Source organism: Pollachius pollachius (genome assembly GCF_949987615.1).
Source record: "Pollachius pollachius genome assembly, chromosome: 18".
NCBI lineage: Eukaryota > Metazoa > Chordata > Actinopteri > Gadiformes > Gadidae > Pollachius > Pollachius pollachius.
This window is the reverse complement of record NC_136951.1, coordinates 6,727,012-6,745,631: the sequence shown is the minus strand read 5'-3', so window position 1 is coordinate 6,745,631 and position 18,620 is coordinate 6,727,012. Positions and strand designations below refer to the sequence as shown.

The window sequence follows — 18,620 nt, the reverse complement described above, 5'->3', positions numbered from 1 at the left end:
GCCGGCGTCATCACACAGCTCCAGGAAGACGCGCGTCACACACACGCCCCACAGCTCATGGTTGCACTGCACTGGTTTGCACGACCGCTCTCTCGAACATAGTTTATACAGTTCTTCCCGGTTCGGTTTGTTGCACGCAGCGTTGCGCACGTCTGCATGTGCGCCCGGGGAAATAGTGTGTTGCGTTGACTGTCTCTCTAATGCAAAACAGCCAGTCATCAGACACCATGTCGGACGCTCCTTCCACTTCGTCCACAGATAACCACGGAGACGCGGGACTAAACGGTAAATAGAGACGTCGCTTTTTACTGTAAAGGTCTGCCATTCGTTGTGTTTGTTGGTGGATGTGTCCGAGTACATGTCGATGAATTTATGGAGGGTTATATAAGTAATTCACAATTAAAAGTCTCTCATCAGGTTGGGTTTTTCAATGAAGGGTTCGGGGGGAGGAGCAGGAACGCTATGTTCCTCTCGTGTATTGACAGCCGCTCGGCCAATAGCGTTTGAGTAAGTGTCCTTTCCGTTTGACTGATGAGCGAAAAAGCCAATCGGTGATCCTTGCCGTTATATGGAGGCGGGCTAAAGATGTTGTCAACAAGGAGAGAGATTTATGTGAAAAACGGGTTAATAAAAATAGCTAAATATGGTCACTCTTATAATGCGTTAAAATATAAGAAAACATAAAAAAATAGGCTTAGGAAACAAAGTTATTGATTCTAATTGTGTATTTTGTGTAGCCTATAGGTAATTATGATTTGTATGCATACTGTCGGCCAACGCGTCGAGCCTCAGCAATTTTAGTAAATGTTTTGTTAATTTGTTTAAGATAATGCAACGGTTAATATTCATTAAAGAGAGGAGAGACGGACGAATGTCCTTAATTGCATTAAAACAACATGAAACAATAGGCCTACGTTTGTGTTTTAATGGTCCAGTGTGGGGAATGTAGGGCGCCTCTAGCGGTCAGGTGGCAGATTGCAACCAACTAAATCCCCCCTTTCCCACCTGGCCTGTATTGTGGAATGTGCCAGCAGATACTTTATATTTCGTTATTTAGTTTGTAGAACTATAGGTCGTAGCTTCCATTCTCCCATCTCTGCAGAGATTGATGCTGATGTCCACGTCCAAGAGAGCTTTAGGCTTATAGCACACTTATTTTTAAAGACACGTGTATGTGGATGTGGGGAACTCCGTCTGAGGAGCAGTTGATGTCCACGTCCAAGAGAGGGTTTAGCTTTTACGACACGTGGATATGACGCCATGTGTTTGTGGACACGTGGAGCTCTGTCTGTGCGGCAGTGTCCTTGTCACACAGAGGGGGTTCCTAGGACACTTAAAGAATAACGCCTGTCTGTGTGTGTGTGTGTGTGTGTGTGTGTGTGTGTGTGTGTGTGTGTGTGTGTGTGTGTGTGTGTGTGTGTGTGTGTGTGTGTGTGAGCGACTGAAAGGTGTATTAAGCTGCTGGTCAGCAGTTGATTTTGATGTCAGCATACGAGAGGGTTAAGCTGCTTGGATACATAGTAATACACCATGTTGGGGGGCGCACTGACAAAAATCGCTAATTCTAACAACAATGACCGTACCAAAAACGTGTTCTCTCCAGAGCTGTTTGTCGGTTCTGGGCTACTATAGAACCATGGCTGTGCAACATGGCGGCCTCCATGGAAGAGGACCCAACACCCATGTAGATATTTAGGGCTCTAACTAGGGTAACAAGATCTCAACTATTTTTCTATTTTCATGGGAACACTAATTGAAACAGACTTATGAAGGTTATATTCCATTTCTGCCCCAAGTCCCTTCCATTCGATGCCAATCGATTCTACTTGTTGGACCTTTAAATAACTTTTTTTCTCTCTGTCTATTCTCTCTCTCTATTGATCCCTCAATCTTAGTTTATTTAGCCAAGGTCCTGATGAAACCAATGCTTATTTTTGGGGTGGCTGACTTTTAGTTTGCACTTGCGCACGTTGTGTACAGCCAAGTTGTACGTCAACCTTTTTCTGTCCTCACCAATCAGCTCAGCTCATCGCAGGTCGCTGCCAGACTGGGCCTGGCCTGCATGGTGACCTTTAGGCACAGCTCAGGGTAGAGGCCAGCAGATCGGGTCGGGAAGCTGAGTGGGGGGGTCAGGGAGGGGAAGAAAAGGCTGAGACAAGGGACAGGAGACAGGGACCGGAGGTATGTCATCCCAGTCTGCTGGATCTTCAAGCCATGTTTCTTTTTGCATATTCTGCCACACTCTGAGCTGTCCAATGGATTACTGCTACGACCGGGGGCAATGATGGACAGGACACTCACAGCAGACGTTATCATGTTGCCGTTGGCTAGTGGGGAATAAACACTGAACACAGCAAATAGTGTCAGGTGGGCATTGAACCTGGTCTCATTGTTATTGAGAGCAGAACGAGCATGAACTTTATTGTTGATCACTTATTTAGCCCCTCACCCAAGCCACGCTCCCTCACGCCAATTATATTTATAGGGGACTTTGATGTTTTGGTCAACTTGTGTCCTGGGACTGTGTAGACACTTTTATTTTCTTGTAAACCAACAACCAACCCCCAAACTATTGACATGATACTCTGGGGGCTGCTTTCAGGGGGGGTTGGGGTTGTGTTTGACCACAGCATGGGGGGGACAGTGTCATGACTATTTCTGGAGACGGTTTTGAGTTGACCAGGATTTAAGGAGGTGAGGAAGCGCGGGTCAGGTTCTTTTGATATAAGGCCAAATGAATTTTAATGCTCTAGTGGTGTGCAGGGATTTCAATTTACACACACACACACGCACACACACACACACACAGTGGCTATCAATAGATATTACATGACGTGTTTGTTCACCTACATGTTGATACATGGCTAATAAGGATTTGAACTCGATTTTAAGTCAATCTTGTTTCAAAAGCCAATGACTCACTGATAAATGAGTGTAATACACACTCTCTCACACACACGCACGCACACACACACACACACACACACACACACACACACACACACACACACACACACACACAGTATTTCAATGAATTTAACCTTGTGTAATCAAACACCCAGCCCGCCTCTCAACACCTCCTAAAGACCTCTGTACCGTTTTCTCAGTAGTCAAGTCAGTGTCCCCCCCCCAAGTTGTGGTGAAACACGACCACAACATCTCCCAAAGGGAGCCCTCAAAGTCAATCGTCAGGTCAATAGCTTTTGCGTCGGTGTTGGTTTACAAGGAAACACAGGTGTGTACAGAGGCCAGCACTCTGATGAGAAATCCTATGTTGTTCAGGTTTAATAAGGTACGCTTGGTTTCCTTCAGGCTGGGTTATCTGGCCACACCATCTGTTAACTGGTGTTACCTAGTTCTACTTAGTTTACCTTTTCCCTGGGGTGAACCGGTCTAAAGGACCTCCTTGTCTATACCAGAAAAGTCCTGTGAGTCAACATATCCCTCACATGATGTATGGACTAATGCATTAGGGGGAGGGGGAGAGACTGTTTACAAGAGAAACAAGAGTCTGGCTTGTGTATGAAAAGTGCTATATAAATAAATAAATAAAAGGCTCTGTGAACTCACTCTAATAGAGAGAAGACTGGTGTATGCATACATTGAAATAGGTCAATTGTCTACATCTATTGTTTGCGTTTTTGCATTCAGAAGTCTTGTCCGTCCTTGACGCAATATCTAATATATAAACAGCACACATGTTGACCCCAAATGTTAAAGCCTTGCAACCAAGTCCCCAGTAAGTATATTTGGTCTGAAGAGGGCTTTGCTTTTAACTTTTATGCTAAGGCCTAAACCAAAACAATCCTAGTCTCTGTGTTTAGACTTAAGGGGATCAAACTAGAGACTGTGTGTGTGTGTGTGTGTGTGTGTGTGTGTGTGTGTGTGTGTGTGTGTGTGTGTGTGTGTGTGTGTGTGTGTGTGTGACATTCTGTCTGTCTCGAGCAGCTGATAACTGCTCCGTGGCCGGAACGTTCGGCCCGCTCGGCGTCATGGCAACGCGTTTGGAGCTGGCGAGGCGGGAACAATAGGCTGTCAACACACGGCAACCTGGCTCAAGGCCTGGCATGTTAACTAATCCAGCATGAGGGCGATCTGCTGAGTCGTGTGTGTGTGTGTGTGTGTGTGTGTGTGTGTGTGTGTGTGTGTGTGTGTGTGTGTGTGTGTGTGTGTGTGTGTGTGTGTGTGTGTGTGTGTGTGCGTGTTCTTACGTACGGGGTTACTAGGAGTTACTATCCAGGGTTTGGGCGTGGGTCACTGACCCCCCCCCCCCCCCCCGACTAAACAACAGTGCTGCCCACCACTTAAAGGTTGCCAGGCCACCTCACATGAACCAGGGTGTTTATTTAGCACCGTAGGGTCATGTGACCCGCCGTGCACGCTGCTGCTTTTCAAACACCTAGGCGGAACACGGGAACATTCTCCTTTTTTTTTTTTTTTTTGATGCATGAGACGTTATGTTCTGGCCGTACATTTCAGAAATACATGCCCTGCCCTCTTTCGCCTGCCCTGTGTTACATTTCTAAACGGACTGAGACGTGGTCTGCGCTCCGTGCCCTGGGTCACGTACCCGCCGGCGGGGAGGTCTGCTCAGCCAAAGGAACCCCCAAGGTCTCTGAGGAGGGCTCTGCGCTCCTCTAAGTAACACACAGGGAAGACTCCAGGCTTCAGCCAACGGAAGCTCCGGCTCACTGCTGCTCTTGAATGCTTTGTAAAGGATCACATTGGGATGTTGTCGTTTTTGTGTTTTGTTCAACGTGGTCGTTATGTATGGTGAGCTTCATGTGCAGAGGCAAAGGTCAACCATAAGTACAAAAAACACAGCAGGCCTAGGTGTAGGGGGTTCACGCACTAGTGAACTAGTCCTTTACTTACCACTACTTTCACCAACTAGTCAAACAGTTGATCACTTACTACTAGTTTCACCAACTAGTCAACTAGTTGATTACTAACCACTAGTTTCACCACTTAGTCAACTAGTTGATTACTAACCACTAGTTTCACCAACTAGTCAAACAGTTGATCACTTACCACCAGTTTCACCAACTAGTCAACTAGTTGATTACTAACCACTAGTTTCACCACTTAGTCAACTAGTCAATTACTTACCAGGACTTTCACCAACTAGACAACTAGTCGTGGATAGTAATGCGCGATATAAACGATATACGATATAAACGATAAAAACATGGCCTACGATAGAGATTTTAATTCTATTGCTCTATCGCGATAATGCATGTTGATGACGCAAAATACAATGTTTAATTTTTGGTTTGGTGCAATTCGTTTTCACATTGCAATTTTCGCAACAGTGCCAGAATTCGTCAACAAACCTGCATGTGGGCAAAGAACGTTAACCCATTTGTACCGGCTGCTGTGCGGCGCAACATTGTATCTAGTAGATACAATGTTGCTCCGCGCAGCCGGTACAAATGGGTTAATGGTAAACACGCATTGATGTGCAATCCGGTCTTAAAGGTAAACACGCACAGAGGCGTGATCCTGTCTGAATGGGTTAAATCATTGGACAAAAAGGTCTGGGGCGTTGTAAAGCGTTAAAGAAAAAGTGGGGCGGGGGGGGGGAAGCACCGGTGAAAGTAAACAATCATGGATATCCAGCGTGATATACATTGATCTGCGGACTGGTCCAACTCCTTCTCCCTCATCCTGACTCGGAATGTGTTAAATGCATCGGGATTTTTAAGTTATGTTTTGCATCATACTTTTTGCTTGCTTTTGTCGGACCGTCGGGTGGTGGCTCAACATGGAGCAAAGAGGAGACGGAATGTCTTTTGGATATCGGACCCAAATATCCTCTTTGCTCCATGTTGAGCAACGTCTCCGAGACCACCTCTCCGGCTGGGTCAACCTCCTTTTGATGGTTAAAAATATCACGTAATCGACAAAAGTCTTAACAATCAATGATCGATCATCAATTAATCATGCCCATCCCTAATTGTCAGTACAGTGTCTGTTCCTTATCTAGAAAGACACCCGTTTTTCCGGTTCTCTGCATCTTGGGTGGCATTTAAGAACCAAGGACTTAAACTAAGTGTAGTGCCTTTTAGAATAGTTTGCACTAAAGGAAAGAAACCCAATACTAATTTTATTTATCTGCAACATTATGTTGTATGATTACAGTGTTTCACAATAAATGTTCTTGAAATGACATACTATATTTCTCTTTTTTTTAAATACATTTAGCAGTTTGGCTTTCCTTAGGGTCTATGTAACCTGTTCTGAAACGGTTATTTTATGATTTTATATCGTGATATATATCGTTATCGCAAGAGGCTGCAATGTATATCGCAATATGGATTTTAGGCAATATCGCCCATCTCTAGTCGTGGACAACATAATTGATCAAATAAATTATAGGGAATGCATCATTCTCTATCATTGACATTGGAGAATGTCAGCAAGTAACATGTTTTGACCAACACACTGGATTTAGAGTGAGTTTAAACCTATAAAATGCTGTTGTTGTTCATTGTTGAAGTGTTTAATACATGTGACGTTACCAATCGTGCTCAATATCAAATGCTAGGCAAATGTTTATGCGTCTGTTATGTCTGTCGTCACGGCTACCCAGCTGCCAGTGGAGCCAATGCCCTGGGTGGCCGGACTCTCCATGAGGTTAAAAAACTCCTGAGCAAGACACCCAACCCTTACTGCTCCCGACGAGCTTGCTGTCACCCCTTATGGCTGACGCTGCCGTCGGTGTGTGAATGTCTGATTAAAGGGGCTAAAGCGCTTTGAGTGACCACTGGGTAGAAAAGTGCTATATAAATGCAGTCAATTTACATTTGCTTATTTTTAATAACCAAATGATTATTGTGTGACATTTCACAGTAGAGTGCTTGAACCTTCTGTGTCTCCCTCTCTGTCTTTCCTAAATAACGACTAGATGACTACTATTATGAAAAACTTGGCAACTAGTAAAGGCCAGTAGACATGAAACGCATCGTCCTTTTATTAAGAGCAATTTTTTTTAATGTTCTGAATCTGAATTAAAAGTAATGTACATGAACCAGGGAAAAGGCTATAAAAAATCCAATAAAACGCAATCACCCAAAGAGACTAGCATCCTGCCTTGAGGACCTGGTGATGTACCGGGGCTGAGTCTCTCTCTGGCCTTCCCCCAGGTTCCTGGGTGGAGCTGGAGATGAACAGGGGGTTGACCAGCCTCAGCCAGTCGTCCCCCGAGGGGCCCCAGGCCTCGGGGCCCCTCCTGCCCCTCCTGCCCCTCCTGCCTCAGGTGGAGGAAGAGGAGGGCATGGCGGCGGGTCTGGAGCACGTGCCCTCCTCCGCCTCCATCCACAACGGAGACATGGAGAAGATCCTGCTGGACGCCCAGCACGAATCCAGCCGCAGTAACTCCTCCTGTGATAGGTGAGGGGGGAGGTTCTTCTTTATTCTGATTGGTCCAAGGGATACATCGAGATGTCTGTGCATTAGAGCTTACCTGAACACACACAGATTGAGATGAATGTTGTTTGATTTCAAATTCATCATTGCAAGTCCAGCAGGGGAGTTTGCTAGGTTAGCATTTGCTTTCCGTAAGCTGATCCCATGGACTTGCAGAGCCACAGTAGCCTAGCTCCGGCTCATCTTAGGGGATACGCTTTGAATGTCTTTCCAAGGATTTTAAATATGTGTTGATGAGTCACTTATTCAAAACGAGCGCCAACAAAACCATAACGAGATGGTAACTACTATTTAGACTCTGTGGCTGCAACAAGATCAGTGTTTAGAAATGTGAACAAAGGCAGAGTTCCCCTATTATAAGGTTTACTAACAGCCTGGAGAGTTAAGCTAATTATCTAGAGTTACACATTAGTGCCTCCCTGGTATTCAAATAAACTGCTTCACTGGTATACTTTTTCTTCCCCAAAACAGAGCTAAACAGGACTGTCTCTGAGACGTGAATTTGTGTTAAGGCCCAAAATTAGCTGGTAACATTTGAGTGGGTAGTTTCAGCAGAAAAAACAACTCTATCTCTATAAATGCCTATCTTTTTAATAATAATCCAATGCCAATTCCCACAGCACTTAAATATTCCTAGGAAGAACCCTGGAGGATAAAAGCTCTTGAACCTTCAGTTGACCCAAAACAAATCCACATGGCTAATGGCATATGGCTAATTGCTGTAATTAAGTAAACAGAAATTATTCAAACCTATAAATGTCTGCTGTATAAAAACAAATACTAGTAGGACTTAATTTAGATATATTGAACCCTGTTTCTGTAAACTCAAGCCACAGATAGCATCACACTCATATCATCATATAACACAGCTTATCAGCTAACGGTGACCGTCAGCTGTTGATGACTCACCTGCAGATGCTAATTTAGACTCTGACGACACTCAAGAGGCTGACCACACTCTAAACTCATGCCACTAGGACCTGACACAGCCCAGGTTACTGCAAGTTCACTTCCATAGTTTACTATACGAGTGATGTCACCCAGCAACACTTTACCTTTGCTGGGTGACAATTCCACAGTTACCAGTGCTTCACCATAGGGGGTGCTGTTCCTGCGGTTTTATGTACTTGTTTGGTTGCTCTTTAAAAACATTCAAACTGTAAAATCTTAATAAATTAAAAATGTATAAATAATCTACAGAGCGCATCAGAGTGCTAGATTAAATGAATGCAGGGACTGTATCATCTAGTTTCATTGGCATGTACTTTTATGTCTTGTATTGATATTGCACTTGCGTACTATACATGCATTTGTAACTGCATCAATAAGGACCCAATGCTAATAAATTATGGATATATATATATCATATATATATATATATAAATTAACAATATTGATAGGATTCATGCAATAACAATCTCTGGTGCAGGTGAAACACACGTTTGCATATGGTCTAAGGTTTAGTTTGAGCTGCCATGTTAAACCTTAAACCAGTTCATTAACTGGTGGCAGGAGATCCTCTGAACTATGACCTACATTCGGGGGTAGTTTGTGTCTAACAGGTTCAGTGGGGTTGGTTCATTTTCCATGCAGGGTTTGTGTAGAGGATAAGTTGTTTGTGTCTTTAACTGTTTGCTCCTCTGTCCAGTCCGCCCAGGCCACACACCCCTCAGGAAGAAGGCCAGATCATCTTCGATGTGGACGCAACCAGCCACAGAGGCAGCCAAGTGAGTGTCTCTGTCCCTCTGGCTCTGTCTCTGTCTCTGTCTCTGTCTCTGTCGCTCTGTCCCTCTGTCTCTGGCTCTGTCTCTCTCTCTGTCTCTGGCTCTGTCTCTCTGTCTGTCGCTCTGTCCCTCTGTCTCTGACTTTGTCTCTCTCTCTGTCTCTGTCGCTCTGTCTCTCTGTCTCTGTATCTCTCTCTCTCTCTCTCTCTCTCTCTCTCTGTCTCTCTGTCTCTCTCTGTCTCTCTCTCTGGCTCTGTCTCTGTCTCTGTCGCTCTGTCCCTCTGCCTCTGACTTTGTCTCTGTCTCTGGCACTATCTAGGTTTCTGTATCTTTCTCTCTGTCTCTCTGTCTCTGTCTCTCTTTCTCTCTGTCTCTGTGTGTGTCTCTCTCTCTCTCTCTCTCTCTCTCTCTCTCTCTCTGCTCTCTCTCTCTATCTCTCTCTCTCTCTCTCTCTCTCTCTCTCTCTCTCTCTCTCTTGCTCTCTCTCTATCTCTATCTGATGCTGGCTATTTTCTCTGTGGGGGAAATAATAATAATTAGTAATAATAAAACAAATGATTATTATGATTATAATTACAAACTACTTTTGTGTGTGGAAGTACAAAGCTATTATTAGATGTGTTGTTATTGGGATTCTGGACACGTGGAGCTATGGTAATCCAGTTCTGAGGAAACTGCACACACTCAACCCAAACACCCAAACCTTTGAGACATAGCTCTGGCCAAATCAGTGTGTGTGTGTGTGTGTGTGTGTGTGTGTGTGTGTGTGTGTGTGTGTGTGTGTGTGTGTGTGTGTGTGTGTGTGTGTGTGTGTGTGTGTGTGTGTGTGTGTGTGTGTGTGTGTGGTCCATAATGTCCTAGCTAAGGCAGGGGACGTCGTGATAAATTCCTGCCTGTTGTATATGATTGATATAATGAGAGAGACTTCTTGGTTACGTTTGTTGTTATGATTTTTTTTCTGTTAATGTGTGTGTAGTCAGAAGAAGAGGTGGTGGATAAGGAGAGAGACATGGACATCCTGATGAAGGACACAGACTGGGTCGCTGATTGGTCGAGTCGACCAGAAAACATTCCTCCAAAGTAAGAGTCTGATTACTGGCCTTGCTGCACTTTAAAAATATGATCTTATGATCTATTAGTTAATCCAATATGCCACAAAAGGCTTCATTTCAAGAGTGTACTAACAACAATTGAAATGGGAAAGCAAGGAACGACACCCTACATTTACCTAACCAAACCATTCAATCTTTATCAGAGTGACTCCACATTTTACTGAATTATCCAAAAGGCAACCAGCAAGGGTTATTTTTAGATTACACTCTGACCCTGAGGCATTTACTTTAAAGACAACATTACGAAATACTCATCAACATTCACAACAACAATCACTGCTGACCAGCTGATGACTCTTTAGCAATAACTGTACAAACCGCGCGGTTATTAACATCTTTCTGATTATTCCAACAGGGAGTTCAACTTCCGTCACCCACGGCGAGCAGGAACACTCAGCATGAGGAATACTGGGGCGATGAAGAAGGGAGGCCTTTTCTCTTCTGAGTTCCTCAAAGTGTTCATCCCTTCGCTGCTAATATCTCACATCCTGGCACTCGGATTGGGGTAAAAATTGTCAATCCATGATTTTTCTTGGTATTGGTTTATTTTATTCTGGAGAACATTTCTATCTCAGATATTTGTTTATGGAGTAAATAGCTGTAGTAACGAAGTGAAATAGTGCAGATTTAATATTAGATGTATTATCATTCATATACGAGTTTAGGAGAAAAGCAAGAACCATTGCCTATTTGATGGTTGATGTTCTCTCTCCTTCCCTCTCTAGGGTGTACATTGGGAAGCGGCTCACCACGACGGCCACCAGCTCCTTCTAGGACCACCTGATCTGAAGGGGTGGGGGTGCCTCTGTGGAGGAGGACGAGGTCATGACCTCCCCCTCTCCCCTTCCTCCTAGCTCTCTTCCTTGACACTCTCTCTCTCACTCGCTCTCTCGCTCTCTCGCTCTCTTGCTCTCTTGCTCTCTCTCTCGCTCTCGCTCTCTCCCTCCTTGTGTAGATACCCTTCCCATCTCAACCCCTCACTAGCCCATTTTGTATACGCTTTTCATGGAATGACGATTACCGAGGTCATACTTGTCTCTCTCTTTCTTGTGTCGTTTGTTTTCATGGGCACGATATTACAACAACTAAACCAAGTTCTACTTCTACTCCTACTCCTCTACTTTTACTTTTTTTTCTTTCTACTGCTGTTAATGTACGTGTTGATGAGCTGTAGGTGGAGCAGGGGAGAGTCAACCATTAAAGGGAATCAGAGGGAGAAGCAAGAGGATTTAGGACTTGTGCCAACACTTAATCAAACCAAGCAATCGGACAGGAGAATGACCGAGAGCCTACTTTTGAAGGCGGCCATTTTGTTTAGCGATTACACGGTCGCTTTCGGAGGTTATCGTTATTAACGGCTTTGTATCTATTAATTTTTTTCCACAGCCTTGTGGAACCCAAGCTATTGAGATTTTAAGTTATAACAGCCACAGTCCACTTATAGCTTTGCCTTGCACTGGAGATTTTATTTAAATTAATTTATCCTGCCGGAAAACAGTCTGTATTACTGTAATGCACCACCATGAAGAGTATTCCGTTCAATCTCCGAATGAGGGTCCCCGTTTCACCCCGTGTTGTTCAACTGTCATTTAGAGCTGTATTTTGAAGGAGGTTGTGTTCCCTCTTGGTGTGAAACCGTACAATGTGTTTTGTTGGGTGCCAATATTGCGATGTCCACAAACCTTTCTGTTCTTCGGCAGTTCTTGTGAGTTGATGCTGATGCCATTCCCGTGAAACGATGCTGTAGGTGTCTGTAACATGTCCCAGTGATTTCCCTTTTTTATTGGTACAAACTGGGCTTTTCACCCACCCTCATCCTTTACCTACCATTAGCTTGTCTGCCCTCAAGTAATAATTATGATTTTTTTCCCCCCTCTGAGTGAATTTAATTTTACCTATATTCTGCTATACCTAATAGTATACTCATGTTTCTCTCTTTTGGTTTTGTTTGGAAGTGAAATGACAAAGTTGAAAGTGTTCAAAGGTTTTCAAAACAACAGATTTTCTTAAATCCGGATGTTTGGAGTGATTATATAAAAAAGTAATAATATAAAAAATACATTTCACTAAAGGAATTTAGTTATAAATATCTTTTTTTAAAGCTGATTCCAATAACTTACCTTATAAAACCTAGACATTTGGTCATGAAATATTCATATCTTTTAAAATCCTACCAAAAATGAGCTGGAACAGACAGACCAAAGTTATATTGTACCGGCAGCATTCTGAGCGGAAAAGGATAGAAAGAAGGTTTTTTTTTTTGTTCTGCTCTTCTGAGGGTTTTTCAGCCAGTGGATTCAGCCAAAGGCAGTGGCCATGTTGGCCGAACCTACCCCTTAACCCTGACCCCCTAACCCCAATCTCTAACCCCTCAACCCCGCCTAATCCGTAACCCTTAATCCGGAACCCTAATTCCCCAAACCCTAACTCCGAAACCGCCCTTGAACCCTAAATCCTAATCTATAGTCCTTAACCCCTAGTTCCTAGCCCCTAACCCCTAAGTACTTTACTCCTAACCCCTACCTCCTAACCTCTGACTATATTTATTATATCTGGTACGTGACTAGCATGGTAGCACCTTTTTAAAGCATGATTTAAAACGGTTAAAGTAAATGTAATAACGAACATGATGCTCGGACAGACTTTCTTGCCGGATCTTTTCAGAAGGGATGGTTGTGTAAACAGTGGCCTATTTGATCAAGCTTAGTGTAGCTTGTGTGACTTAAACCGATATTTTACTACATCTTTTCTATCATCTGTTATGATTGCTATACTGGCCCCAGGTAATAATGGTACTAATAAACAAAGTTATGGTCCTCCTACAAAGTTTGCCAGAAAATATAAACAGTAAATGTCAATAGTTTTTCATAAGTTATACACACTGTTTACACACTTTATTTGAACCATCTATTTGTTATTTTACCCCAGTCTAGCCAATGGGAGGTTGCCATCTGACCTGGAAGTGATTTTGTTAAAAATCACCAATTTCTGAATCGTGTGTTTTTTCCTTCAGTTTTTTATGAAGCTGTATTCATTTCGTAAATTAAGATGAGCCTGGAATCCAGGTGTAGGCTTCAGGAGCCTTCCAGAAACTTCCTGAGCTTTTCAGAGACTTTATTTACAGTTAGGGAAGCCACAGATATTCTCCTCTCTCTTTGTCTCTCTGCCACCTTTTTGTGCCACAAAGCAGATTGTTTGTGTGTGTTTTGGCCATGGCAACATTTGAGAAAAAAGTGTATAGCATTTTTGTTTACTCTACTTGTTTTCTTGGTTGTTGAGGAATATTTTGGTTTGGTTTTATTTTGTGTTGTTTTGTCGGAGATGGACGATGCATGCAGAGCAAGCAGTGTGTTGTAAGTGGAATGATCCCAATGTTTGTTTGTACAATCAAACCAAAATATGAGATGTGAACAACCCGATGTTGAGGAGGCCTCTTGCTTTAAAGAAAGGAAATGAAGCGTGTAGAAAATATGATTTTTCTCACCACTAAGGTAACGATAGTTACCACAATAATGTGTATTGCTTTAATTTTCTCCCTTTTCATTAACAAGTTGATAAACATTTTGTCATTAAAGATTATCTGAATCAAGCAAGTTGCAGTGTTTGTTTTGGTGTTTCCCAGTCATTGGTCCAATCGAGTTGATCCAAAAATCTGCTTTCACAGATACTTTTCAATTTAACAGTTTCTTCAAAGGGCCTTCAAAGTTAAAGCATATTTGAGGCAGATACGGTAAAGGGCAGTTTAACTAATTGGACCTACAGTCAGGGAGAATTAAAAAAGGAATGTGTGGCATTTCCCTTCCAGGTCTGCTCACTTTCTCATGCAGGTTATGTCATAGTATAAGATGACAACAATTTGAAACACTTATTACTTAAAAGAGGTTAACTTTATTCTTCTGTTCCTGATTCCTGCTTTGGAAGCCGTTCATAATATTCTTGGAAAGGAGCCTAACGTTCACGTCAATACAAACACAAGCTTGATCTCAGTTTTTGATATTCCATGCACTTTCTAAAACTGCATAGTCTGGGTGCTTTACTTTCGGAGGGTTCTGTGACCATGTTTAAAAATCTTTTCCATTCATAATTTATTTCCACTCAGAGCTGGGCCTCTGAGCATATTCTTTTGAGGTGGCTGTCGAACCACTAGCAACTCAAGTAGCTCTCTCTGGTGTTTACAAAGGGTATGGCACCCTGATTCCTCTCCATATCACAGAGATCTGTTGATTTGAAAGCAGTGTGGATAGCACACATTATATATAATCTGATAGGTCCCAATCAGATCCACTTTTTCATGAGATCTGATACTATTTCATATAATTCTTCTCTGGACTTGCTGCACTAGCAATCAGGGCTAAATATCAAATTTAATCAAAGTAAATGTGAATGAATCATTACGGTAATGTGAGCGCAGCTTGGGTCTCTTTACGATTAGACAAATGGACACATCTGTTCTGTGTTGAACACCACCGTCTACCGATATGTGATTGTTTAACGTTGCCAGCTGTGCTGTTATGCCTGTTACCATGGAGATATTTTGATGTTTGTCTTCATTGTTGCTCATCAACAGTCGACTCATATCTGAAACAGGTTAAAAAAATATGTAAAATAGACGGTGGTTTGGCCACTTTGATGTCCTTAACCTTGAGTAAACATTCAAATGAACTGTATGCCTCTTATCTTAACTGGTTCGAAAATATGTTAAATAGTTTGGCATCTCAAATTTCTGAAATTCCCTTGAGTAACCCGTAATAGATTTTTCTGCTTTTGGTCTTATCGTTCAAATCAACAGCTCACCTCCTGTATGAAACCGGTTTTGAAGTATGCATATTTCACCTTTTTTACATTATTGTGCTATTACAATGTGCATGTTATTGGAAGATAATTATTGATATTACTACCATGTACTTAATCATGGCCACTTAGTTTGGGTTGGGGATGGGTATGGATGTGTAAATGATCAGAGTCTGCGGTCGCATCAGGGCTGCACAATCAGCCCTTTATCTTTTCTGCAGAATCACTCCCCAAGAGCAAGGGTGTGTGTGTATGTGTGTGTGTGTGTGTGTGTGTGTGTGTGTGTGTGTGTGTGTGTGTGTGTGTGTGTGTGTGTGTGTGTGAGTGAGGGCACTATGATTCACTTTCCATTATCGCTTTCGTTTCTATCTAAGCTACAGACCCTCCTATGTTTTGTTTGATATCAACCCCACCGCACACCTCTACATCCCACGACAAAGTAGTGTCTTTCTCTCCTATGCAGTGTACCCACTGAGGGAATACAGACATAGGCAGTGGACACTACCCTGTAACCCATGGCAACGGGGTTAGCTGCAGTGGGCGGAGCTAGCAGGACTGTGCTGCCTGTGGATTGGCTGAGAACAGGTGTTCTGAGCTTGGGTAAGAAGGTGGGAGGGAGGCGGAGGAAAGGAGGAGAGATGGAGAGCAGATGGTGAGGAGTAGAGGAGAGGAGGAGAGATGGAGAGAAGGTGGAGAGGAGGAGATGAGAGGAGGAAAGGAGGAGAGATGGAGAGGAGACGGTGAGGAGAGGAGGAGGAGTAGAGATGGTGAGGAGTAGAGGAGAGGAGAGAGGGAGAGGAAATGGTAAGGAGTGGAGGAGAGGAGGAGAGGAGGAGAGGTGGAGATGAGAGGAGGAGAGATGGAGAGGAGACAGAGAGGAGGAGAGGAGAGGAGGATTGGAGAGATGGAGAAGAGCTGTTGAGGAGTAGAGGACAGATGGAGAGGAGGTGGAGAGGAAGAGAGGAGAGGAGGAAAGGTGAAGAGGGATGGTTTGTAAGAAGGAGGAAACCTCTAATCTGTGTGTTGTTGAATGGGAGGAGTGGCATTCAGTCGAGGTGTTTATATAAATAACACCATAGGTACAGCTGTTTAAATTCTTCATTAAATAATTCAAATATGAATGAAATAATTAAGTAATTCCTTCATTCATTCATTTAATGTAAGTGCCAAAATGAGTATTTTGTCCCAAAATTACTACTGCTGTCAAACCATATTTTTATGGTGTGTTTTGAATCACAACACAAATGACTTTAGCTCTGTGTCTGTGCAGACTTAATGGCTCTATTCTACACAGGATGTTTTACATGTGCTGAAGCCAAGCCCGTTTTAATATCAATCTGATGTCTGGGGTGCCCAGAGGACAAACACCGACCCTCCGCCTCCCCAAGCTCCACCCTACCGACGCCATCGCCACCCCCATCCACACTAACATCATCACTCCCTCCACATTAATCCTTCTCTACCCAACAACCCTTGCTTCCACCACCTCCACCACCTCAACCACCTACACAACTACCAACACAACCACCATCTCAGGTTTATTTTCAGTCAGCATGTAGTTAACATATCAAGGTGTTTGTTTTATTTCCTGTTTGCACACTGTCACAGAATACCGCCCACACACACACACACACACACACACACACACACACACACACTGGCCACCATGAGAATAGCAGGCTCACATCCATGTTCAACACTGGGCGTTGTTATGGAAACAGGAGAGAAGTTTCACATCCCAGCCATACATCATCAGGGAACAGTTCAGAGTGATGGAGCATGCCCAGATCACAGACCTGACCATGGGCAATCCAACACTTGTACAACACAGTAGTCACCTCCAGTTGATTTTGATGATGTATGATGATACATATAAATGGAAAAATTGTGAATAAACTAAATATTTCTTAATGGAATCAAGCCAACAATTGTTTAATAAAGACAATGTGCATAGAGAAATATGAATGTGAGATGAAGAGCTGAAGTGTGAAGCCGTATTTGCATTATGGATAGCAGTGTCATGTTAGTCAATAGAGCTTCAATATTTGAAGGTCACACAGAATAAGAATGGCCGGCCACAGGAAAGTATAGCTATGAAGGATTCTTTAATAGATTTCATACTGCATGAAGAGACAACTACAAACAAACTACACAACTACAAACAAATAAAAACTGGAAGATGAGGAATACAGTTTTACCTTTTTTGGTCACTATTGCAGTTTAAATTGCAATTGTTCTCAGCTTGTACTTGTAAGTCACTTTGGGTCAGACTGTCTTCTAAATGACTAAATGTAATGAAAACGTGAATTGAATATTCGATTTCATCTGGATTCTCCGGTCGGACGTTGTCCATTAGAGAAACACCAGCTAAATCTCCTGTTGTGTTTGTTATTCCAGTGCATACTGCACAGCACAAATACCATCATTAGGTAGGTGCTGACATCAGCTGATCTTAATGTTATTCCAACCCCTGAAGAATATTTAGTGTAGATTAAAGAGGTTGCACCCTGTGGTTCACGTGTCAGCGCTGGGGAAACACCCTCCCCATCTTGAGACCTATCGCCCATCAGCTGTGTGCCCGGGGGTGCTGAAGAGACAGCACCCTGTTGTGGTGCACCAAGGTGGGACCTGGAGCTGTCCAGGGTTCTGGTCGCCTTCTGACCCCTAGATGCCCCCCCCCCCCCCCCATCCCTCTGATCCGCTACACAAGGTGGGGCTCACTGGCTTCCATTCTCTCTCCATATCCCTCCCTTAAGCCATCATGCACTTTCCTCTCTCTCCCTTGCTCCTATACCTGTCTCTCTCTCTGCCACTCTCGCTTTTTCACTCTATCTTTCTCCCTCCCTTCCTCCTATCTCTCTCCTCCCTCCCCTCTATCTAGCTCCCCTCTTTCTCTGCCCCCCACCCCCCTCTCTCTCTCTCTCTCTCCCAACCATCCTTCTCACTCTCTCCCTCGCTCTATCCACCTCCCTCACCTCCCTCTTTCTCTGTTTCCAATATTCCCAGTCAAACAGCAGCTATTGATTGGGAGCCCGGGAGATCACACGGCTAATGGAACAGAGTTATCGCGGTAAGACAAGAGGCAGCAGGAGGTATTTTCATTTAGACACTGGTGAGAGGACTCCAGGCAGAGGACCGGTTTAAACAAGCTACAGGTAGACCTACTATTATATTCTGCACACATTTCTTTCATTATAGCATGTCGGACGATATGGGTTTTTTGACGTTAGGTTGTCCATTTCTCCAGACTCCATCGGGTACTGGCCAGTGGCTGATTACAATACATCCTATTTCATGAGTAAGCACATTCGGTTTTGGCTGTGGAGTCTGTTGGTTCGATGAATGTTGATGGGGCGTCTTTTTATTTCATTTAATGGCATACCCAACCAGCATCATCAATATTAATGGTGGATCGGTGTGTGCTTTGTCTTGCAGTCCGGATATGCATCACCACTAGCCGTGATTAGCAGCCTATCATTAGTATTATTGTTATTCACACCGCCCCACCTGCACCCCCCAAACGGCAAGGCGGTGGCTGTCCGAGGATCTAACACAACCCACCACC

General features: G+C 43.5%; 1 protein-coding gene across 1 annotated transcript; it reads left to right on the top strand.

The window, feature by feature from the left end:
* Nucleotides 1-54: 54 nt before the first annotated feature.
* Nucleotides 55-13,838, top strand: LOC307089297 (BCL2/adenovirus E1B 19 kDa protein-interacting protein 3-like). Its single transcript, XM_079755503.1, has 6 exons — nt 55-285; nt 7,146-7,392; nt 9,077-9,155; nt 10,129-10,232; nt 10,620-10,769; nt 10,990-13,838. The coding sequence occupies exons 1-6, from the start codon at nt 201-203 to the stop codon at nt 11,036-11,038; spliced, it is 714 nt and encodes a 237-aa protein (XP_079611629.1). The 5' UTR covers nt 55-200; the 3' UTR covers nt 11,039-13,838.
* Nucleotides 13,839-18,620: the final 4,782 nt, after the last annotated feature.